General features: G+C 36.1%; 1 protein-coding gene across 2 annotated transcripts in view; it reads right to left on the bottom strand.

Moving 5' to 3' along the window:
• Positions 1-245: 245 nt before the first annotated feature.
• LOC131073263 (actin-related protein 2/3 complex subunit 2A) overlaps positions 246-25,265 on the bottom strand; it is a 152,491-nt gene continuing 127,471 nt past the window's right edge. The window contains exon 10 of one of the 2 annotated variants that reach the window (XM_058009688.2): positions 246-675. In XM_058009688.2, the coding sequence (XP_057865671.1) occupies positions 599-675 (77 nt within the window). In that variant the 3' untranslated portion in view covers positions 246-598. Of the gene's footprint in view, positions 676-3,881; positions 4,281-25,265 lie in introns of those variants that run through there. The other variant, XM_058009673.2, reaches the window with a different exon arrangement.

The raw sequence follows: 25,265 nt of genomic DNA, 5'->3' as shown, positions 1-25,265 counted from the left end.
TCAAAAAAAAATCAAATTTGGTCACAATATACCTTCTCCGTCGGAATTTTGGAGTTTGTTGATTTCATTAATCAAAATCAAAAAGGTAATCTATATGTTATAACAATCTAAGATAGGATGACTTTGCATATATAACTAAATTGTGCTCGATTTTGATCAACTTGATCTTCTGTGTTATAATCATAATTGATACATTATGAACCACTCATATGCCATTTTCTCCTATTGTTACATTGTTAGATTGCTTGTGAAATTGATTTATCTTGAAAAGTGATGAAAGCTCACAAATATTTTATAATCAAGTACTAGATATTTTACATTCAAAAGTTATACCTATATATGCTTCAAATGGTAGCAACAAGATAACATTATTGACTTATGATCACATTTTCACACCATAATGTTTGGACATATACATATAAAAAATCAACTGATTTTTATGACTACAAGAAAGAGAGAGTGTACGTTGCACAACATGTTATGTTTTGCACTTCATTAAAGAAGAGATATTTGGAATCTTCAAGCAATGCCACCAAATATGTTTTCTTTGATGTTTTACTCTTCGTATTTGAATTGGCACACTTGTCCTAGTTACTTGTCATTTAGGACAGCCATAGCCTTTACTAATCATTTTCCCCTTTCTATGTGGCAATAATTTTGGTAGACAAGGAAGCCCTGAGCAAAAGAAAACAAAATCAGTAAAGTCAAAGCTATTTTCATGGATTAAAATGTGATGGATATTTAAGATGATTTAAGTACAAATTTAACTTTTATTGATATATGATATTAGATTAACTCCTGAATAATGGTAGGTTAGCCATTGAAAATAATACAAATAAAATATGATACATGATTAATAAAATGTATTCAATAATTTTGATAAAAGTAAAAGATGATAAAATTAACTAAGAAGATTTAGAGTGCAATCAAGATAATATTATTATATTAATTATTTAAAATAACGTTGTCAGTATTTGATACAATCACATGTCATTTTGAAATAATATTATAGAAATAAATGTTTAGAATATAAACCATTAAATAATGGTAAAATAGAAATATTATATACCTATCTCAATATTAATTATAATGTAAGATCAAGTTTGGGACTAACTATGACCAGTTGGTGAAAAAGGCGGAGGACCTTCTGAAGACTATAACTGTGTAGTGTCTTCCTAGTTTCTTTGTTGTTTCTATCTTTTGTTGTCTTTTTGGAATGTTGGCTTTTCTGTCAGTCGTTTTGTACGCGATTTATATGCTCTAGATTTTTTTATGTCTTATCTTAATTTCATATGTTAAAGGTTTTGGGTCCTAAAAACCTGTTTTTCTTAATTAATCAGAACAAAGAGGTAAAGCTCTAATCACAAAAAATTAATTAAAATTGCTTTAAAAATAAGTAACAAAAATAAAAATAATTATGACTAGAATGCCATGGAAAGAAAAGAGATTCTTGACACACTTTATTTTTCAGTTACTAGCAAATAATTATGTTCGAAGCTATCAACCTGGTACGTTGCATGTTCATTGGAAGAATAACCCTTGATTCACTTTTATAATTGATAACGGATCTAGCCCTTTAAAATTATGTTGATAACCTTTGGTGACTATTAGCTTAGATGAGCACAAAACATCAACAAGAACATTTATAGTGAATGGTATTAATGAAGATTATAGTGCACTCCAAAGAAATGTAGCCATAGCAAAAAAATTTAAGGGAAAAAAATTAACTAAAAAATACATAAAATGATATGCAATTCAAATTTGAGTTTTCAATTAAAAAAACTTTAGATAAACTATCTTGGACCATCATGAATCACTTACAATAATAGGTGTGATTGAATGAAATAATTGAATGGGTATACAAGGGGTGAAATAATGATAGCGTACACATGAGCTTCATGAAGGAACATAAAGCAAGAGTCACAAGAAATATATGAGGCATATAAACATTATTATAAAACTAATACTAGGCATCAAGCATCTACTAAATCAAAATGAGCCAAGTCCTTAAGGATTGGTAGTTGTAGTAAATTGTATAATTATGGAAAAATCATGGAGTGAAAAAACTTGACGAACTACAAGAATATTGTATGTAGACTAATCTAGACTTTCTACATAATGCACCTAAATTTGGCATAATTTAAAAGTGAAAATTTTAATTAGCATTTGGAAATATAAACATTAAGTTCTTTTTTAAGGATTCTTTGTTGATGTACATTTCTTGTTTTGTACTAAATCCATAATGTCATCTAATGTTCTTTTGTATATTCAAGTACAAACCAATAAAATTTTCCTTGAGGTAGCCCACTTATAGGTATTGATTGATCATTAAAGTAGCATGACATATACAATCGCTTAAGTTTGACCAACCTTCACCTCAGTAGGGCTAGTCCTTGTCTAAAGAGTATTGATGATGATATAGTTACAATGCTTGCCATTAAAGGCATGGTTCCCATGTTTACCCTGCATCTTAATGTACGACTCATGGATGGTCTCAACAAACTCATACACCTTCTATCTCCTCACAACCTCATGATAGTCTCAATGAATTTGTTTGTTAGATTGGCAATTGCTCTTCTAAGGAATGATATTCCTCTAGATGAAAATAAAGATAATGATGATTTTCCATTATGGGTTGCAAGTTAATTCATGATGGCTAGGACCTCTCAAACGGTTAGGGAAAGCCCAAAGATTATGATCTAGCATGACTACCTAGTTTTATAGCTCTTACAACTTGTTTATTTATCAACATGTTTATGTTTAGTGTTGTGGTTAAAGATCGTACCTTATTTATACTTTTGGGTGTGATTTCAATCCACCCATCTTTTTTTTTAGTATGGTGTACAATATTTCTTTATTAAAAAGTGTAATAGATGCTTATTCATCAATAAAAAAAAATGTGCATGTTCATGTAAGGAGAACAAATATTGGCATTAACAACAAGAAATGACTTAATTTGATAGATGGTATCAAGGTTAATAACCAATTAAGTCCCTTTGCACATATCAATTGCTATAATATCTTGTCATGGTAGGTACTAATCAATTAATTAATTCTAGGGTTAATTAACCTATATTTGCTCACTCTTCCATAGGTGTACAACTTACTACTTGAGGTAGAACCTTGGTGGTTAGACTTAGGTGTGGCTAGTTAATGAATAAATGTTAGGAGGCACCTATTTACCTAGTTTTGAGTTGTTGATATGCTAGACCTAGTGTAATACTCTACAACTTTCAAAACTGTTTTAACACAAAGTAAATAACTTAATTATTGAATTTAGTAATTAATTATAAATTTTTCAATACTTGGTTAGAAACATGGTTCCACACAATTGGGAACTATGGAGGCCTTCTTCACAAGCCTAGAGTACCAATACAATTCAATCATTGTAGCTAATAAATTAATTTAATTGATCTTCTTGAGGACACTATACATGGATGTAGGTCTACACAAACAGAACCCATGTAGAGGTCATTAGCATACCTTGTTGGGATCCTATTGTTGTAAGTGCAACTTAGGGTGCATAGAGTTAAGTTTATTATCTCAAAAAGATTATAAGTCATCTTGCACCTTGAAATTTGTTGTGTTACATAACCCAATATGATATAGGTATATGTTACCTCTAGATCTACATACAATCACTCCTACCTTGGAGTGGTACACTCATTGTGGCCTACCTTTATGCATAACAAAAAACTAGTCTATATGTTATAACAATCCAAGGTAAGATGACTTGACATATATAACCAAGTAGTACTTGATTTAATCATTTTGATCTTCTACGTTATAATAATAAGAAATATATTATGAACCCAAGCATATATCATATTCTTCTCTTGTTACATTACTTAGAAAATTTAATTTATCTTAAAAAATGAAAAAACCTCACAAATATTTTGTAATCTAGAATAATAAAAAAAACTTACATTCAAATTTATACCTAAATAGTCTTCAATTAATAGCAACAAATTAACAATATTGACTTATTATCACATTTTTCACACCACAATGGTGTGAATATGTATATTAGAATTCAACTAAATTTTATGACTCGAAGAAAGTGTGTGAGTGTAGGACAATGTGTTATGTTTTGCACTTCCTTTAAGAAGAGATATTTGGAATCTTCAAGCAACGCCACCAAATGCGTTTTCTTTGATGTTTTACTCTTCGTATTTGAATTGGCACACTTGCCCTAGTTACTTGTCGTTTAGGATAGCCATAACCTTTACTAACTGTTTTCCCCTTTCTGCGTTGCAATAATTTTGGTAGACAAGGAAGCCCTGGGCAAAAGGAAAAAAATAAGTGAAGTCAAAGCTAATTTCATGGATTCAAATGTGATGGATATTTAAAAAGATTTAAGTCCAAAATTAGCTTTTATTGATTTATTAGATTACATTAACTCTTGAATAATGGTAGGTTAGACATTGAAAATAAGACAAGTAAAAGATGATACATGGTTAATAAAATGTATTTAACAATTTTGATAAAAGTATAAGGGGATTAAATTAATAAGAGGATTTAACGTGCAATCAAGATAATGTTATTATGTATATTTTTTTAAAATAACATTGTCTTTGATATAATTACATAAGTCATTTTGAAATAAGGATTTTGATATAAATGTTAAAATTTAAATCATAAATAATAGCAAAATAGAAAGGTTATAACCTATCTCAATATAAATTATAACATAAGATCAAGTTTCACAAAGAGATAAAACTCTAATTACAAAAAATAAATTAAAATTGTTTGTAAATAACTAACATAAACAAAAATAAGTATGACTAGAATGCCATTGGAAAAAAAAAGAAGAAATTTTTGACACGTTTTACTTTTCAATTACTGGTAAATAATTTTGTGAGGAGCTATTGACCCATTACATTACATGTTCAAGGGGAGGAATTGCCATTGATTCATTTTTGTAATTGATAAATGATTTAGCCCTTTTGAAATTATGTTGATAACCTTGCATGATGATAAAGATTAAATAAGCACAAAAACATCAATGAGAACATTTCTAGTGAATGTTATTAATGAAGGTTACAATGCACTCCAAAGAAATGTGGCCATAGCATTTTTTAGTAGGGGAAAACATTCAACAAAATTATATAAAATATGTTATGCAATTCAAATTTGAGTTTTTTTATTAAGAAAGTATATATCAACTATTTTGAACTATCATGGACACCTTCCAATAATAGGTGTGATTGAATGCAAGAATTGAATTGATATATAAGGGGTAAAATAATGGTAGCTTAAACAATAGATTTATGAACGAACGTGAAGCAAGAGTCACAAGGAATATATAAGAGGAAAAAACATTATTATAAAACTAATATTAAGTATCAAGCATCTAACAAATCAAAATGAGCCAAGTCCTTAAGGTTGATAGTTAAAGTAAATTGTATAATTATGAAAAAATCATGGAATGAAAAAAAACTAGTAAACTACAAGAATATCATATGTAGAGTCACCATCTAAAAATCTAAATACAAAAGTCCTCCATGATTCATAGACACAAATAATTATCTCAAACCAAGAAAAGCAACATATTTTAGATCACAACTTAGTCAACACTTAAACACACTAAACCATAAGAAAATCAATTCAATGAAAAATATTGATTGATAGTGTTAAAAAAGGTGTCTCATCCTTGGTCCTAATGTAACTAATATAGAAAAGTGCATTTTTTGGGCTCTAGAACATAAAAACTCAATTTCTAGGCTACAAAAGCCATTTTTAACCAAATAAATATTTAAAGTTTTTTGGCATCAATTCCTTGATGCCTAGTACATAGATTACTTTGCAATTTAAAAAGAAAGGGCCCCCACCTCATTGACCAAAATTAATGGAATTTGGAAGTTGGGTCTCCCACATTGAAAATGTAAAAGCATTTATAACATAAAAGAGTTATAGGAGGGAGATACACTTGTTGATCAAGTTATGATGCATGTTATGTCATGTCATATTTCCATTCCAAATAATTTAGTTAGTTGCAGATATCATAATGACTTAAGTCTTAAGGTTGAAGGTAGGTAATTTAGTTAGTTACATCTATAAGGGATTGATTAAATAGGTTAAGTGAGTCATCATTAATTGTTGTTGACAAATAAATTGCGATATACTTCTTGTATACTTATCCCAAAGTGATAATGTGTTGGTAAACAGATTTGTCTTTCGTACTTTATTTAATTTGGATACCCTTAAGACCAAGAAATGAAAGACAAATTTCACCAGACAGTTGGAAAATCATTATATTGATTAACCTCTGAATTAAGGTACTGCTCCCTCTAGCAAATATTCAATCAACTTCAAATTACATACAACCAATATTATACTTTTCACTAGAAAGCATAGAAAAGGTTATTGCATTCACAAGTCAACACCAAATGAATGCAAGCATTGATTTATATATAACTTTTTGTATAAAGCCGACAGACTTCACATGTACACTAAAAGAAAATGAAAAGGTTATAAGGTGAATCCCGTTGGTAATCTTCTGTGCACATGAAAGCTTTAACAGATCTTCACTTGAAATAGACCCACACAAAAATCAAATTTCAAGCGTCAAATACACAGATTTGAAGTCAAAGATAACTATTATACGACTTTCATTCATAGATGATTATCAACTTTCCATACACAGTCTTTCAACAAAAATTCAAGAAGTAGTTTTTCAAAAACTTAGTGAACCCGTTTAAAGTCATTACAAAACATATAAATAGGTCGCCAGACCAATAGTTTTTTCTTAACCATAAGTAAGATTAACTCGTAAGAGTTAATAGAAAACTACCCTAACTGCATAGCCAAAATTAAAAACAACTAGACTCGCTGGCAAACAACTGCCAGTAGTGCTAGTCATGTCGTTGATTTGGTCTCGGTCAGATTGCCTGGATTGGTGTTTTGGACAGACACCATCACTGCCTTCGCCGCACTCCACTCTCGATGCACCTTCGAAAATTCCTAAATTACAGTTACATGCGGCAGGCTGATGTGTATTACTCTTTGCTTCCAGAGCTCTTTCTTTCTCTTCACCATATGCACTTTGTCCCTGTGTGAGTCCAGGTGATCTAGACAAACTGTGAGCATTGATTCCACTTTGGAAATCCTTGTAAAATCCTCCACAGCCAAGGATTTCTCCACTTTGATTTGTTTAATGTGGCTGCTAAACTGATTAATCATTTCTGTAGTATCTTCCAGAGTTTGGCTATCTTCTTTAAGCAATTGGACATCCACACAACGCAAATCCTTCTGCATGGTCGTCCTCAAGGTTGTTAATTCACCACATAGACTAGCTGATTCACTATGGCCCTGTTCAATGATCTGGTTGCGCCACTCAATGCTTTCTTTGCAAATAAACATTACGTCTTCATTTAACCCTGGCACTTGCCTTTCGGCAAGAAAATTCATCAGGCCATAGCGTTGAATATCGCGCATTTGCTTCGAAATCACTGCCCATTTAGTCTTCTCTTTCTGCCACGAGATTAAGTCGGCATCCAATTCTTTGGTGACTTCATTAGCATCCTTGAAAATCTGAACCAAATCTGAAATGTAATTGGTCCCTTGATGCACAATTGAGGTGAGCCATTCAGAGAAAATCTTTGCGATCATTTTGATTCGTTGAACCTCATCAAAGAATTTCTGATTACCTAGTGATTTTGAACTAAATGGCACTGAGCTTTGAGACAACGATAATGGGCTGTTTTTTCAGAGCATGAATATAATGAGCCATTTGCATTAAATTCTGCTTCAATTCAGCCTTGTCTCTTTCGTCCTTCCAAGTACGAGAGATAATTCGTTTGGTTGAAGTCTCCAAATGCTTCACATCTACGGTTCTAGTTCTGACCCCCAAATCAACTCGTTCAATGGCATAATCTGCTTCTGAAGCAGTAACGACATCTTTATCAGGTGCAGGTTTGGCAATTTCTGCAGTCCAATGCTTTGTGCTTTCGTCAAAACCAATCATGGCCTCCATTTTTACCCTTTTGGGATTCGTGGATTTTCCCAGACATTTACTCACAACATCCTCCATTGATACTGAAATAGGAACCACGTTTCTTTTCCTCGTAATTGAGTCACTTAACCACTTAGGTGCTAGAGTCAGTTCCTTAGATGGCATGTGGGGAGATCCTTCTAAAGGTGGCAGTGTGACATTGTCTACATGAGGTCGGATATCAAGCATCCCTGAGTCCTGAAAGTGGCATTTGCGCCAGTTGAAACCTTGTCTGTATCAGAAACAGGGGATGTCATATCGCATAGTACTTCCTCTGCGTCCAAATCATGAATGAGATGGGAAGCCGGCAGTTGAAAAACTCTTCTTGGACCTAGACCTGGTAACCCGACCACCAATAGAAAATTCAGCCTCGGTGTCAAGTTTCTCTTCTTTAATCTTTGCCTGCCTTTTTCCTGCAACAGAAATAGGGATGTTAGTTAAAATAGAAGTTTTGCTTGCGATCTTCCTCTTCCCACTTTTGTTTCTTGAGTTGGTTGCCCTCGTCAGATGAAATCGGCAACTCCTAAGCCAATTTTATGTCTTGCGAATTACGTTGAAAGTGCGTGTCTGAATGCTATCTTCCATCTTTTTACTCCAATCCACCTCTGGGAGAGGTTCATTACGTACCCGCTTCATAAAATCTAAATCCAGTACATCTTCATTATCAATGGTGACACCTGAAGTATCCATTGGCAATTTCATGTCATGAATATGTTTCAAGGTTAACCTGGACCAACTCCTTTTCCTTACTTCAAATTCATCCAGGCAACCCTCCCAATAATCCTCCAACTGGGACACATGTTGGTAAGGCACCATCTTCTTCACATATTGAGCGATAAACCCTTTACTATCAAAGTTATCCCTTTTCACAAAGGTTTTCAAATGAAATCTCTTAAATTCTAGCTCAAGATTCAGTGCATCAGAGACAGACCTACAACTGTAATGGCCTAAATCAATGGGAAAAATTCCACTTGTGTCGGAATCCTTGCCATAATCCTTTGCGACATAGGCCAGTTCCCTGGAAACTTCAATCAAAATGCAGGAGTCTAAAACATACTTGGGTAGCCTAAACGGTTCACCTTTAAAACCTCCAACCCTTAGGTAAGTGAAGTGACTAAACTGTGTAAAGAAACTGCCATAGATGTTAACTAGTTCAACGGCCTCTGCAGACATCCTCCTATGCCAGTTACCTTGTAATTCAAAGGTCAACCTCCCAGCAAAAATATCATTCCAGCGGAGATAATCATCAACATGTCCTTTTAAAGTCAAATTGGGGTGATACTCATAAATTTTTATGCCTTGAACCCATTTTGCATGAGGCAATCCAGACCATTCCCTCACACAAGCAAGCATATATAACAGGTATGAAGACATATACAAGTTTGGCATCCCCGAGTAATTACTCAAACCCTCGTGTAACCTTTCCGCGATAACAGTTCCCCAGTCAATGAGCCGATTTTTGTCTAGAGTGACCTGGATGAAGAAATACATCCAATCCTCCCAATAGAAGGAATGTAAATTACCCTTTACTCTGCTCAACAATACTACCAAATATCGGATTGCAAGAGTTAAATTCTCACGGGTTAGGGGTCTCGGTAGCCTTGAGCCTCCTTTTTGGAACTTCAAAAGCCAATTTCGTGCAATGACAATTCTGTAATACTGCTTTTTCTCAGAGAAAATTCCATAAGATTTTCCAATTGTCGAATCTTCATAGGGTTCCCGATGTGGGATACCCATGGCAGTCATTACTGTTTGTCTATCAATGGATAACAAAACCTCACCATTGTTTTTCCTTATGCATCTATTACCTTTGTCATAGTGATTCATACATTCTAAAACCAATTCAGGGCAAGGAGAAGTTGTGGGAAATGTGGCTGCTTCCAATAATCCGCTCTGTGCAATATCTCTCATCATAGGATCAGTTGCAGGGTTCCGTACTCTTTCTAGGAAATCATCTAAATCCAGTTGGACTAATGTTGTATCACCCAGCTCTAGTAAAGAACCTACAAGGGAAGATGAGTTCACTAATTTGGGCAAAGTAGGCCTCATGTTTTGCTCGTGATTTCCTCCAATTTACCCAGACAAAAGAGAAAAGGGAAACAGAAACAAACAGCTAACAAAATATCCAGAGCTTTCCTAAAACAAACCGCAACAATTTAGAAAGTTGTCAAACATACCTTCCTCTGTCATTTGCAAGCCGCTATCGCAGTCTATTTCTCCCGCTCCAAAAACTTCTTCGTAAAACTTATCCAAAGAAAATGATAATCTTGACATGACAACTACTCAATTTTAAAGCTGAGAAAATCTTACCAATGATTACCATGAACTGTCCCCATTACTCTTCGTTCGTGTGACCTTACTCTGAAATGATTGCGCTCGAACATGCCTTAAATGCTAAGTCACTTCATATCTGACACTACAGATCCTTACACCATACTTGCTATAAATGTCAGATTTCAAATCATTAAAGAAATAATATCCCTCTCCTCTGCCGTCGTTTGTCATATCTTAAAATCCACGCCGCCACCTCATGCCAATTCACATGATCTCCAAGAAGCTTAGACATCGAACTCTGAACCTTGCGAAACAATCACGACACAAATCATAAACATGACAAATCTTGAACTTTGAACCTTGAACCAAAAAGGTTCAAGTTCAAGGTTCAAGGAATGTAAAATGCCGACAAGGACTATTGAAGACTTAAAACCGCGCGAGAGGAAAAAATTTTAAAACAACGCCCGTTGAACCTTGAACCTTGAACCAAAAAGGTTCAAGTTCAACGCAGTGAAACTTAAACAATATAACAATGACCGGATTTACATGAGGAATTTTAAACAAATGACTTGACCAACGGATCCGACGAGGCATTATTCTAGCAAGGAAACATATAGAATGGAAATTTTATATGTGCTGCCAACATAATGTACTCATCACCATTGGTGCCCAATTAATGAAAATATTGAATCTCTTCTACTTCTTTGTCTAATTCTGCTTTCACAATAGCATTATTCCTTTCTTTTACATAGGTCAAGCTCTTTTACTTATAAAAGATACCAATAAATTATTAATGTAGCATTTGCAAAACTAATATGCATGGCTTATAAGATTGTTGAATGTTTTATGAGCTTATGGCCCCAAAAAAGGCCAAATGTATATAAATGTTGGAATAGTGCAAAGAAGTTAATCATTAGCATAAATTAAAATGGGCAAGTGGTGTTAATCAAAGTAATTAAAGGAATGTTAATGAGATGACATAGAGTTGATAGTGAGGGGATTGAAGGTGGAAATATGATAAGGTTAGTTTCTCTCTCTATTGTAAGAATGTGCATAAAGCACGTGTGCCTAGATTTAACTAGAAAAACAAAGGAACAACATGTTGGAAGTACACCTATGTCAAGCAAAGAGGACACAAACATATGGCACTGAAATTCTAATTAGCAACTCGGAAGACATACAAATAATGTTAACTAGTGACTATGGCAAGGATGGCGAGTGATAGAAGCAAGAAATGCTAACAAATACAACTTATAAGTTGTGGGAGCTAAGAGGATATTTAATAGTTACTCACAAGAGGGAAGTTAAAAAACACTAAACATAAACTAACAAAGAATAATTAGCAATGATTAAGAGGATACATGAGTTGATGCATAAGGTTGGTTTAATGCAAAAATTAAAAGGGTGCTTGAAAGCTTGAAAACTTGGAAAAGTCATAACTTATATAAAACCAACAAAGAGCCATAGAAACTAGTGATAATAACTAGAGACTAACTTTTTGAGATGTTGCTCAACGTTGTCACTGCCACTACCCCAACGACCCTCCCTCATTTGTTTTCAAACCCGAATGCCACCTACTCAGCGACTCTGCTCACATCTAGCCTGCATTTTGTCGTAGATCCTTTGCATGCCCCTTATGCACCTTTGGGTGCTTCTCTTGCCTCGCAGGCTATGGGTTCTCTTGACCCTTGGGCTGTGGGTGGGTCTGCTACTCATGATGGTGGTTCGTCCAGGGCAGGGGTCCCCCCTCCCGAGCCTTTTTCTATTGTTGGTGGACGGAGCTTTGCTCGTCTTGCCAGATCTACTGTTATTGATCCTCCCAAGGGGAAGTCTCATCCTCTTCCTTGTGCTAAGACCTCTCCTATTGTGGTTTGTGGCCAAGATGTGGTAGAAAATGTTGGTTTCTACTAACGTTGTGCGTTGGTGTGTAGATTTGTTGGGTTCCAGTCTTCCCTCCTTGATCTACATCATTGGGTGAGTGATTCCTGGAAGCATTTTCTTGCTGGTAGCATTGAGCTTTACCCTTGTGCTAAGGGTTTTTTTATTGCTTCCTCTGATGATCGTGACTTGGTGCTGAGCAAGTTGTGGGAATGGGGAGTTAAATCTCTCTCGGTCAAACCCTGGATAGATTCTTTTAACCCTCTTACTAAACCACTCAATGTGCGTCCAGTGTGGGTTCATCTTCCTAATCTTTCTCTTCATTTTTGGGAGCATTCTTGTTATGAGACCATTGGCAACTCTATCAGATGCTTCTTGAAGGTGGATGATACCACATGCTTCATGGGCCATTCCACTTTTTCTCGCATTCTAATCGACATTGACATCTCTATTCCCCTCTTTGGGGATGTGGTTCTTATGGTTGGGGATAGGCCATGGACTCAATCGCTTGATTATGAGGGTCACCCCTTTCGCTGTCATAGATGCTTCTCAACTAGTCACTTAGCTATTGATTATTCTCTCTTGGGCCGTAAAGGTACTACGACTTGGTGGAACGATGCTAATGAAGATCATTTGACTGTCAATGCTCCCAATTCTGATGACTCATCACATGTCGATGATGACTCCTCCTAGGATGAGGTTGTGCCTCTTATTGTTGTTGTGGCATCTGTTGCCCCCTGGATCCTACTCCTACTAATGTGTCCTCCTCTAGCCTTTATTTTTTTACTCTTGTTTCTCTTGTTCTATAGCAACAATCTGCTCTTGGTGATCTATAGCGATAGTCTACTCCAGGTCTTGTTCTACAACAACAGTTTGCTCCAATTGTTGTTAGCCATTCTAAGGTGATTTCCCCACTTGATCCAACTTGTAATGATGCTCCTAATTATAGTATTGTTTTAAATGTTGTTTGTTGTAAGTGAAAAGGTAAGTCTTCCCACCCCCCACCCCCAAACTCTTATGATCAAGTTGTGGGTAATTCTTCCCACTCCTAAGTTGGGATCCTAGCTTTCTAATTTTGTGTTGTCATTGGTTTGTTAGGCCTTTTAACATCGGTCTTTTGACTTGTTGTTAACGGTTTGTTCAACTTGAGCTTGTATAGGGTCAACACCCTTGTTTTGTTGCCTTTTCTTTTATGCCGCCTACGGACAATTTGTATACAGGATCAACACCCTTGTTTTGTTGCTTTTAATAACAAAAAACAATGAGCCACAAATATTTTGACCAAGGAATGTAGATAGAAAGTTGATCATAAATGTTCATCAATGGTGCAAATATTTTCAACAAGCTAATTAACACTAATGTAGAGATAAAGATGTTAAGAAGGCATGCATAGAAGGTGAGGAGAAGTCAACAACTTCATTTGTCTCCACATCTCTATTTTGAGGAAATCACAGTGGTGTTCCCAACATCTAACTTGGAGGGCATTGAAACAAGCATGGTAAGAGTAAAATTCTTCACATGTTTTGAAGTGGTTGAACCTATAAAGATTGATGACTATCCTATTCTATAAGGAAACCTATGTTGTTATACAAATGATTCATTTATGTGATCCAAACATAGATACATGGCATTTGACAATGTGAAGTAGAAAATGAAAGTTCCACTAGATCCAAAGGATGAATATAAGTTATTGATTGTTGTGACCAAAAGTAAGAATTTTCATGTTGAGGCTGAAATGATGATAATGGTACTATTGTGTCTTGCATGCATGCCTATTTTTTCTTAGCAAAATGAAGAACCCCTTTTATTTTGTTTTCCTTTTTTTCTTGCCTTTTTGGTTTGTGTTGAGGGTCTAGTATTGGCTTTTCCCTTCCCTTATGCTTTATTTTAACTATTTTGTGTCTTGTCAAACTTTCAAAGTTTTTCATCCCAACATGATAGTAAAGGAATCTTTGAAAACATAACATTGCTTATATATCAAAGTTGTCAGGGGTTTTATGCATCACCTAATTAGACTTTTGAAGTTGGTCATCTTGGCATGACTATAAGGGAACATCTAAAACCCCAACAATTGGCGTGGGATCTGATGTCATCCCAACCCCCTCAGCTCTACATTAGTGGCATTTTTTCTCATACATGCATTTTAGGTTTTGTTTCCTTTTGTTTGCCGTATTATCACTTTGCATTCATGTGTTTTGGCATTGTTGGCGGTGCATGAGCATCCATGAGTGTAGAGTCTTGCATCACCCCAAAATATTGTTAATTTAATTTTTACTTAAGATTAGGTGAATAAATTTTAATGCAAGTTACTATAGGTCTCCACATACCTTGAAAATTATCCAAGGGGACATAGGAAGTTGAAATAATTTAATATTTGTAGCCTATAGCTAAAGGAAAATGTAATTTTCATGAGTGGACACAGTTTTCTCATTTACAAGGCAAAATAGGGAAAATACCCATCTTGGCATCCACATTTGGAGGTGAAGAGTCATGATAAGGTGGAGTGGAATGGGTACCTTTCTAAATGCCCATTTTGAGAATTTTTTAAAAGGATAATTCCTTAGGCACCCATTTGGGAAAGTTCTAGGGACATCTATGGGCTATGTGTTGCATTTCTTGATTGCCATGTATTTCTCTCCAAGGGAGGGCATGGGACACAAGAATGCAATAAAAGGGAGGTGTGGGCTAGTACTTAGGAATTCAGAGTTGAATCCTTCACTATAAAGCTTAAGAAACAAGGCTTGTAGCTCCAACTTGCAGATTTGTAAAGCCAATTTGACAAATATTTTGTAATCTTGGATATTGTATTTCCATTTTCATGTAAAGTAATAAAAAAGCAATTATTTTCTCCTTACATTTTTGGTGTCGTTGTTGTGTTATTGGGTAGAGTAGCCCTTCATCACTTGGCTCTAGGGACTTGCCTAGTTTCATGCTTCTTAACGAACAACTTGATTATAACTTGGTGAGAAAATTCTAGTGCTAGAGGGTGTTTTACTATGTGTATGTTTGTTATTTCTTGTCTCAAGGTGTTCATCACACGTTCGGATTTATTGTCCCTTGTATTGTTAACTATCTATGGGTTTTTCTTTCCAAGTGCATTAATGGAATTATTTGAATCTTGTGTGTCTTTATTTGTTCATTGGTTTGTTAGCCTATTTGTAGGTTCTGAATTTTTTCAAATACATTTTGGTTTGATTGTTTCGATCCTTAATCGTTTTCCTTTTCATTTGTTTGTCTTTTCATTAATTTTCTCATTTGTACATATACTTTAGTTTTCCTCCTTTAGTAGATCCAATTTTTGGATTTATTGGAATTTGATGTTGTTTTTATGCTCTACTAAGCCCTTTGTTAGCTTTGGATTTGTAGACCTTGTCTTGCCATCCTAGATTTCAAGATTAGTTCTTCAAGATCTTCGATGCCCAACTTCTATACTTGGAATTTAGTTAATCTTTTAGAACCAGGGTTTGAGCCACTCCTATGATTGAGTGCTTTTAAGTAAGATTTATAATGTAGCCCCAATCCCTGATCTCTAACATTTTACCTAATACATCCTCATAGAGTTAATAATGCATAGATGTATTTTAGTATGAGTTAGGTGATATCTAGATGACTTCTGATCTTTGACCATTTTACACTATGTTATCTTTGCAAGATCATTAGTTCAGGTATATCCTTGTTAGTTTTCCTTTTGGTAAGAGTTGAGTGTTATCATTGACCTTCGATCCTCAAAATTTTTATTATCTTAGAAAATTGCAAGTTCAAGCATACCTATATTTTCTTTCTTTTGGGCATGAGTTGACTATTATCCCCAATCCTCAACTTTTGATGTTTTACCTCATACATCGTTTTATAGTTGGAGATGCAAGTGTTCCCCTATTTATTTACTTTTGGGCATAGGTTATAAAATATCCCCAACCACACGTTGATGTTTTTGAGTGCTTTACCTTCTCAAGTACATGAGTCCATCTTCCATTAATATGTTATCCTTTTTGTAAATTGGAACAAAATATGTATCTAATAGACTATACCAAGTTATGCTATCAACACATCAAGATGTTGAGATCGTCGATATTTTAGGTATAAATCATGCCTTGTTCCCAAAACCTGATTCACCAACTATTTTGCACTAAGAACTTTTCACTTGGATAGTGGTACAATTTGTATAGCCTCGATTCAATTATTAAACCTTATCTATTTATCGTGTTATCTTAATCAAATCCTTTTGAATGTATAAATTGCACATATGATTATTGGATTTACAAATTAATTGTTTATACTAATAAGAAAGCTATAATTGATTATTATTGACTCATCTAATGCCTTTTGTATGCACTTGGTAGAACACGTAGAAAGAGAACCACCATAAAGAGAGATAAAGAGAGATGAGGTGCAATTATAAAAGGTATCATCCAACTTCAAAGATATTCAACCCTTAGAATGACATTGGGGACACTAAACTTGGTCATGTAAATGTTTAGGAGTTGCTATATAATGGGTACATGCAGAACAAGATAGAACTTTTGAGGCCAAATCCAAGCTAGTTTAAGTTATATAATTTCCGATTTCTATCTAATCTCCTAAGGTATTCTTGGCATGTGCTCAAATATAATGTTCTTCACACAATTTCAATCTTTTTCATTAGATTTTTATGCTTATTTTCCATTTGCAAATAATTAGCACATAATTGCAAGTTTAACAGTAAATGAAATAACCAGAAATAAGACTAGCAATATGCTTCAGAATTGGGGACTTCATTATATTCAATCACTAATAAATGCCATAATATCATCAAAATTTTGCAGAGAACAAATATTAACTTGCACCAACAATCAACCTGCACAACAGGAGGGGATGTTTACACAGTCGATATATATATCGATAAAGATTAATGTCTTCATTCGAAGTCGCAGGGTTCAATCTCCACCACACAAGAAGTACTTTGATACAAATGAAGATTCCACAGACAATATTGCTTCCTTCGATGAAATTGATACATCAACAATCTCCCAGGCTCACGCTAAAACCCAGACAAGCGACCAAGATACCAAAAAAGGGTGAAAGGAAAAGTCACGCTGATGATGTAGTTTTCTTTCCTTAGCCAGAGAACCCACGATGACCCAACCAACAACCACAACCTGTAAATAGGAAGAGACGACTCCAAATTGCAGAGGTTGTGCCGAACTGTAGAGTTAAACATAGCTCCCTCAAATATTAAGTGCAACGACAATGAAACATTAGAATTCATCATTTCTCAAATCTATTGAATTCTTGTAATGGCTCTCAATGGCTCTCCCGCCCACCCTTGTTCAAAATTCTCTGCAGGTTCTGCACCTACTACATTGGTCACTGGTTGTGGCTCCCTCACGACTGCTTCTGACCTGGAAGGGAGCCCCCATCCCCCCTTGTGGTTACCGATTCGGTCCCCCTCGACCTCTTTTTGGTTTGGGGGGTTCTGCAGATGACAAGTTGCCTATTGATGCCGCCGCTCAAAAGGGTGCGATGTTTGGTGCTAGGGACACTTTGGCCCACCAAAACCTTCTTGCTGGTAAACGCATCTTCGCTTGGGTTGCTAGATCTATTGCCCAACCCTTCAAGGGTATTTGTTCTCTTCCCTATGCTAAGTCCTCCCCTGTGGTGGTCTGTAGGCACGATGTTCTAGACAATATCAAGTTCTACCAGCGCTATTCCTTGGTGTGCAGATTTTCCAGGTTTTGGCCTTCACTACCGGACCTCCATCATTGGGTCAGTGACTCCTGGAAGCCTTTGGTTGCTCATAATATTGAGCTCTTTCCTTGTGCTAAAGGCTTTGTTTATGGCTTCATTTTCTTCTTCGAATGATAAGGATTTGGTTTTGGGTAAGTTGTGGGTTTGGGGAGCTCACTCCATCTCTCTTAAGCCTTGGACAACTTCCTTTAACCCCCTTACTAAACTGTTGAATGTGTGTCATGTCTGGGTTCATCTTCCAAACCTTCCACTCCATTTTTGGGAAGAATCTTGTTATGAGGCTATTGGTAATTCTATTGGTCGTTTCTTAAAGGTGGATGAGGCCACTACTTCTATGGGCCAATCCACTTTTGCTTGTATTATGGTTAACATTGACATCTCTTCTCCTCTTCCAGGAGATGTGGTTCTCATGGTTGGGGACAAGCCTTGGACACAACTGCTAGACTTCAAGGGCCTCCCATTTCGCTGCAGGAAACGCTTCTCTATGGGTCATCTTGCCTCATACTGTTCTATCTCATGTCATAGAGAAGCTTTTACATGGTGGACGGATGCTACTTCTGACCACTTGACTATCTTTGTGTCAAATTTGGACTTTATGGATTCCTCTCATGATGTAGAGGTGCCTCCTGATGTTGTCGATGCTACGGATAGGGCAGTTGAAGTTACTGCCCTTGTTTTACAACCCTGATCTACTATGTTAACTCTTGCTCCTGATGTTGTTTCGCTGCAGCAGCCTGTTGTTGTTCTACAGAAACCATTTGTTGCCCTACAACAACACACTACTAGCAATACTGATTGTAACCCCACGGGGTCCCTTCCAATTGATCCTTCTCTTGATGTTGTCTGGACGGTTGTTCGCCATAGGTGGAAGGGGAAGTCTTCCCCCCTAACCCAGTCCCCTCCTATTCAAGGCATGGGTACCTCTGCCCCTCCTTGAGTAGGGTATTGGGTCTAGGTTTGAAAGGTTGTTTTCTTTACCTATCATTTTGTTTGTGACAACATTTGTGTTGTTGTGGAAGTGTCGTTCTGGCTAGTCTTTGTATAGAGGGTTAGCACCCTTGTTTTGCTGCTTTAATATCAAAAATATTAGACTTATCAGCATATTATTCCTGATATATATGTTCAAGTTGAACGAACCTCAATCTAGCCACCAATAATATTATGCATGAAACATTATAGTAAATATCTTCGTCCTTTGCTTCTCATGACAAAACATCAAATTAAGATTTGAATGCCAAACTTTAGATAAATTAGGGACCTTTGATATAATAATGCCCTCACAACAATATTCATTTCACTATCTATCAACACATCAATGCCTTTGGGTTATTGTCTCCATGGCAATATGAGAGCTATTGATTTTATAATATTTGTCAATCGGTGCTAGCTCTTGCCCAAACCCACACCATATAAAATGTGACTATTATTTATTTTTATCGGCCCATATAATGTTCACAAAACTTCACCCAATCATGATTCAATTAAAACAAGTGCCATGTAGTGGTAAGTACTTGCCCTTTAGATTTGTAATAGTAATTGAGTATGCTTTTTTGCAAACAATTAGCAAATATAAGAGATTAATAATTTTGTAACCATAACTTTAATTAAACCCTAACCCTAATTAAGTTGTAATCTTTATTGAACCCTATTGTAATACTAATTGAATGTTAATTATAAATTTAATTGAATCCTAAATTTAACGCATAATAATTTCTAACCTAAATTGAACACTAATGTTAACCCTATATTAACCCTATTTTAACTCTAATCAAAGTCTTGTCTCTAATTCCAATCATAACTCTAATCATAATTCAATTGTATTCCTAACCTCTTTGAATCCTAACCATAATTTAACCCTAACCCTAAATCACAAGTTTTGCCTATAAGTCTAATTGATCCTTAACTCTAACTCCAATTTAACTTTATACCTAACCCTTAATCCTTACCCTAACCATATTTGAACTATAACCAAAATTTAACCCTAACTCAAAAAATTCTTTTAGAAAATTTAATTAAACACTAATTGAATCATAGTCCTAACCCTAATTGAACCCTACTCCTAATTAAACTCTAACACTAAGCTAATTGAACATAAATCTAACCCTAATTGAACTATAATCCTAACCCTAACTATAATTAAACCTTGAGATATAATTATAATAAAATTATGTGGTAATCTTTGTATTTTTTAAGTTAGTTCATTAATCTTAACAATATTATCTGTAAATATGTGCAATCTTAATTGAATATTAGAGAATACATTTTTTATTATTCAATAATGAAATATCAATAATGCTAGAGAATATATTTTTTATTATTAAATTAATATTAGTCCTTCACTCACTTGTCGTGGTAGTTACCTTGTAATGGTAACTACCAAGATTTTCACAATTAATTAATCAATTAATTAGTACCAAAATATTTTCACCTAGTTTCAATAATAAAGGCAAAATTCAATTGTCGTGGTAATTACCTTGTAACATATATCAAATCAAAAAAAGTGGATTTATATGACCAAAATTTTCATTATTCATCCAAGTAATCATAATCAAAACATCTCCACAATATTATTACTGTATTTTAATTATTATATTGTTTTTTATTAAAAAAGCACCGTTAACTAGGGCATTGACCCTTAACAAAAAGCAACATCAAGAGAGATGATGTTGGAAGAGAACCACAACCCAAAGGCGGAAAGGAACAAATACAGGAACCTAACCAACCAGGGAACAAACCCCACTCAATGGGGGATGGGCCACCCAAACCCCCACGAGGGGGGGTATGGGGCAGGGGAGAAAATTTCCCCTTGCGCTTGCGAGCAACCACTGACCAGGCAATGCTAAGATCCATCGGAAGGGCCCCCGCAAGGTCAACAACATAGGTGACAATAGAAGGCAGGAGGAGGGTCGTAGGGGGCTGCAAAACATCAACATCAGCAGGTTGTGACAGAACAGCAATAGCAGAAGCAAATCCAGCAGCAGGGGAGGGATGTAGGACAGGAGAAGCGGAAGTGGGGGCCTCCGGAGACGAGGCCACAAAAACATTAGTAGGAGCAACAGGAGTCGTGGGGGGCACGACATCATCCTCATGGGAGGAGCGAGCAGACGCGGAATACGTAGCATTTACTGTTAAGTGGAGAGTAGTAGCATTCTTCCACCACGTAGAAACCCCTTTGTGTTGTGGAGAAGAGCAACCCAAAGCAAGATGGCCAGTAGAGAAGCATCTTCTGCAGCGAAAGGGGAGGCCTTCAAAATCCAGCAGTTATGACCAAGGCCTTGTTGGTGCCCAAAACCACATATTGAAAAGCCCAAAGACTTGCCAAATCCTCAAGCAGTCCAATCAGCCTTGGCCAACGAACAAGGATAGTCAAAGACTAAATCCCTCTGCACTTTAGGCTCCAATAAACCTAGGCGGGTGTACCTCACACTCTCAAGCACAAAAGAGATTATTTAAAGTGGATTTAAGCCTTTTAGCAAATTACAAACTGACAAATTGTTGTCTACAATTATGCTTTATTATGTACTTTAACTGAATGCTTTGAAAAGAAATGATTGTGAATGTATATTGAAAATGAGATTGCTTTCAGAACCTAAAAGACATATGCATAGATTAGTTCATATAGGATTTGGGAAGAATGTTTTTCTGTCAAGGACCTTGAATGCATATAGATCAAAACCTTAAAAAATCAATAACAGACCAGTGCCTCTATCTAGGGATATATATGACACTTTGTGGATAGAATATCTTATCAACTCAAGAGACAATTTCTCATCAACTATGAAGGTTTAGTATGTGTTACACAAACAATAAGAACTCAATCTTTCACCTAATGCAACAACATGTGATTCACATCATAGCAAATCTATAAACAGATTTATCAACAGGACAAAGATAACTCATCAACACAAAAGTGTACACAATATTTGGAAAAAGAGACAGTGAACCTTGTATATTAATCTTCAGGAAATAATTGCATACATAAGCTGCACTTGTAAATACTTCATTACAGATTGCTTGCACAAAATGATACTTCTTCTTCCTATAGACTTCTCTAATACAAAATGATATTCAATCCTTACAGCATTATGTTTTTCTTATGACTCTCTCCCCCATATCTACATTTTTTAATTACTTATATATGTGGTTGAAAGGGCACCATACCCCTTTTGGGGTGAAAAGTCACCATTTTACATTAAAATTAAAAAAAACCCTTCGAAATTAATATGCAAACTAGTTAGTCAATAACCTTGCTTTAAGCTATCTTTCGAGTTTTTGTTTGGTTGGCTGCCTTAAACTTCAGATATGAATCTGAAATTTTTTGTGGTGGTAGGAAACATCCACTTCTAAAATGGGTCTTCATCAGATTTGATATTTGCATACATTTTCATTCCAAGTCAACATCTTCTTTCATGCAGGTCGAAATAACAGGTTTTTCAACCTTCTTACGGTCTTCTATATGGTCTATAGCCAAAAACACATTGTACAGATCTAATATTTTTACTGGAGCTTGGAAACTTGATTTTTTGAAATAGGTATTTCTTATATTTTCATGTTTCATTCATTTTAATTCTTTGTTCATATCATCTTTTCTACAGATTAAAAACACTAGTCTTTTATGGGGTCCATTGGAATTAATTTATTCATATCCTCCTCTACTCTAGTTGTTCAAATCATTAATCATCCACTATGTGTCATTTCCATGAAGTGACCACCATTTTTAATAGTAGGGTACTTGAAATTATTTCGAAATTTGAAGCCCCAACAAGCTTGTCCCCCACCATAAGAACCACATCACCTGGAAGAGGAGCAGAGATGTCAATATCAACAAAAATGCAGGCAAAGGTAGTGTGTTCCATTGAGGACATAGCATCATCAACCTTCAAGAAAAGGCCAATAGAGTTACCGATCGCCTCATAGCAAAAGTGCTCCCAGAAATGAAGAGGGAGATTGATGAGCCGAACCCAAACTGGACGCACATTAAGTGGTTCAGTGAGAGGGTTGAAAGAGGTTGTCCAAGGCTTGATGGAGAGGGAGTGCACTCCCCAAGCCCAAAGCTTGCTCAAAATCAAATCCCTATCAGCGGAAGAAGTGAAGGAAGCAACAAAAAATCCTTTAGCACAAGGAAAAAGCTTGATATTGAGAGCAACCAAAGGCCACTAGGAGTCACTTACCCAGCGGTGAAGGTCCGGTAGGGAAGGCCAGAGCCCAGAGAATCTGCACATCAAAGCACAACGCTGGTAAAACCCAATGTTGTCCACAACATCCTGTCCGAAAACCACCACAAGTGAGGATTTCGCACAAGGGAGAGGACAGATCCCATTAGAGGGTTGGGCGGAAGATCTAGCCACACGAGCAAAGCTATGCTTACTAACAGGTTTGGGCAAACGAACAGCGGCATCAACGGCAGGTGCAAAGGTCGTTTCCCCAAAAGCCAGGGAGTCGACAACAACACGATCTACAATCGAGGAACTGAGGGGTGGATGCAGCACCGAGTGCATCAACAACCGCTTAAGGGGTCATCAACCAAACAACAGTAGCATGGATCATAGGAGCCGAGGACCCCGCGCAAGGAAGGAGGGGGAAAGCAGAGCCCCAGACATCCGCAGCAGAACTAGGGGCATTCAATAATCCAATCTAATTCTTCCACTGGAAAGATTCACCCTGCCTCCAACATCTTGTGGGGGGTTCTATATTGCTCAAGGCTCCCTCTTGTTTAACCTATTCCTTGTAATGGGGGTTCATCCTATATGGCCTTTTCTTAATAGGTCGAGTGCCAGGCTTTAGCTCGATCTTCATATAACAAATATCACTAAAAGAGGGAGGCGAGAGAGCCATGTTCGTCCTCGTTCTCTTTGTTGATCTTCTTTGAGTATTAATTGTTAATTTATTATAATTATAGTATAATATTATTGTATAAATTTTTATATATAATAAACTATATTATTGATAATATTATTTTCCACTTTTAATATTGAATATAACTAAAATAATATTATTAATTCACATTTATTTATTTTTTAATAAGTAAATAGTTGTAGAGGGTCAACACCCTTGTATTAATCAAAATAAGAGAATACAAGGTCTGATTCAGTGAGAGCGGTAGGGGGAAAGAACCAGGAAGAAAACCCCCTACCTTAGCTCTATTCCTTAAACAAAGAAAACCAACAATGGAGGTTGGATGAGTACAAGACATCAGATACCAACCTCTAGAAGTAGATAACAGAGGCTTTAAAACAAAAAAGACAATAACAAAATCAAAGAAACCAAAGAGAGAGGTGACAACCGGAGTCAAAGGCAGTCTTCAGAGACATCATCCACAGGAGCATGAGCCGAATCCAAGACAATAGGGCATTCAATGTCATAGTTCGAGTGAGCCGCCGATTTTGCCTTCTCTCTAGGGAGTCAGTAGTCGTTTGGGAACCACTCCTCGCCAAGCCCAAACCCCTAGTCATTACCATCCACCAAATCTCCATTCTCCAGAATCCCAAAATCATCAGCACTCGCTAGCTCCTCGTCACGAAGAAATTTTGCCCTCCATTCCGACATGAAGCCATTATGGATGCCAGCCGCTTTAAGCATAAATTCAATGTTCCTTGTAATGACAGGCCAGGTTGCTTGAAGAGCATCAAAGTCCAGGGAGTTCACAATCACAAGCTTCCTCACCTTCGCCCCGTTGCCCAAGGACATATAGTAATTTTGGGGAAGCGGAATTCTCAGGTTGGCATCAATATTGTCCAATGCACATCAATTTCCCCCAACAGGCGATGTTTAAACATCATTTGAGTTAACAGCTTTGCTCTCTGCTTGCTAGTTCCCATGTAAATCACCATTGCAAGGAAAAAGGTTGGGATATCGGCATTGGCTCTGTACCTATGATAAGCCATAAGGAATTACTTCCCCAATATCCTCTTAAGGTTGTGGAGAATAAGAGGGTGTCAAGAGAAGAGGACCTCCTGCAGATGTTTGTCTGTGATTTCGCCCAGGAAAGCCATCTGTCGACAAGTAGCTTCAAGGAGAATTGGGGTCTCCATAGCAAGTCACCGAGTAGAGAAAGCAAATGTTTGATGGAAAAATGAGGGCATTCCATTGTTAAATAACAAGACATCAAACCAAAGGATACGACACCCGGCAAGTAGTTCATACCAATTGAATACACACACGTGTGAAATGCTAGTGTCCAAACAACTTCTGAGCCAAAGCTCATCAACTTAATGTCGACTGACTTTATCCATCAGGTGATTATAAGCAAATCTTGAAAGGATCTAGTCGTAACTAGATATTAATTAAAAGAACACTTATATCCAATTGCCACGAGGCCCAAACCGGCACAGACCAATGATGACAACAATGTGTCACATGTCGGTGACAAGAAGAAACCTTAATAGGATAGCAAGTC

The sequence above is a fragment of the Cryptomeria japonica genome, chromosome 9, assembly GCF_030272615.1.
Source record: "Cryptomeria japonica chromosome 9, Sugi_1.0, whole genome shotgun sequence".
In the NCBI taxonomy this organism is placed as follows: Eukaryota; Viridiplantae; Streptophyta; class Pinopsida; order Cupressales; family Cupressaceae; genus Cryptomeria; species Cryptomeria japonica.
The sequence above is the reverse complement of the archived record's forward strand: the minus strand, read 5'-3'. Positions and strand labels throughout refer to the sequence as shown.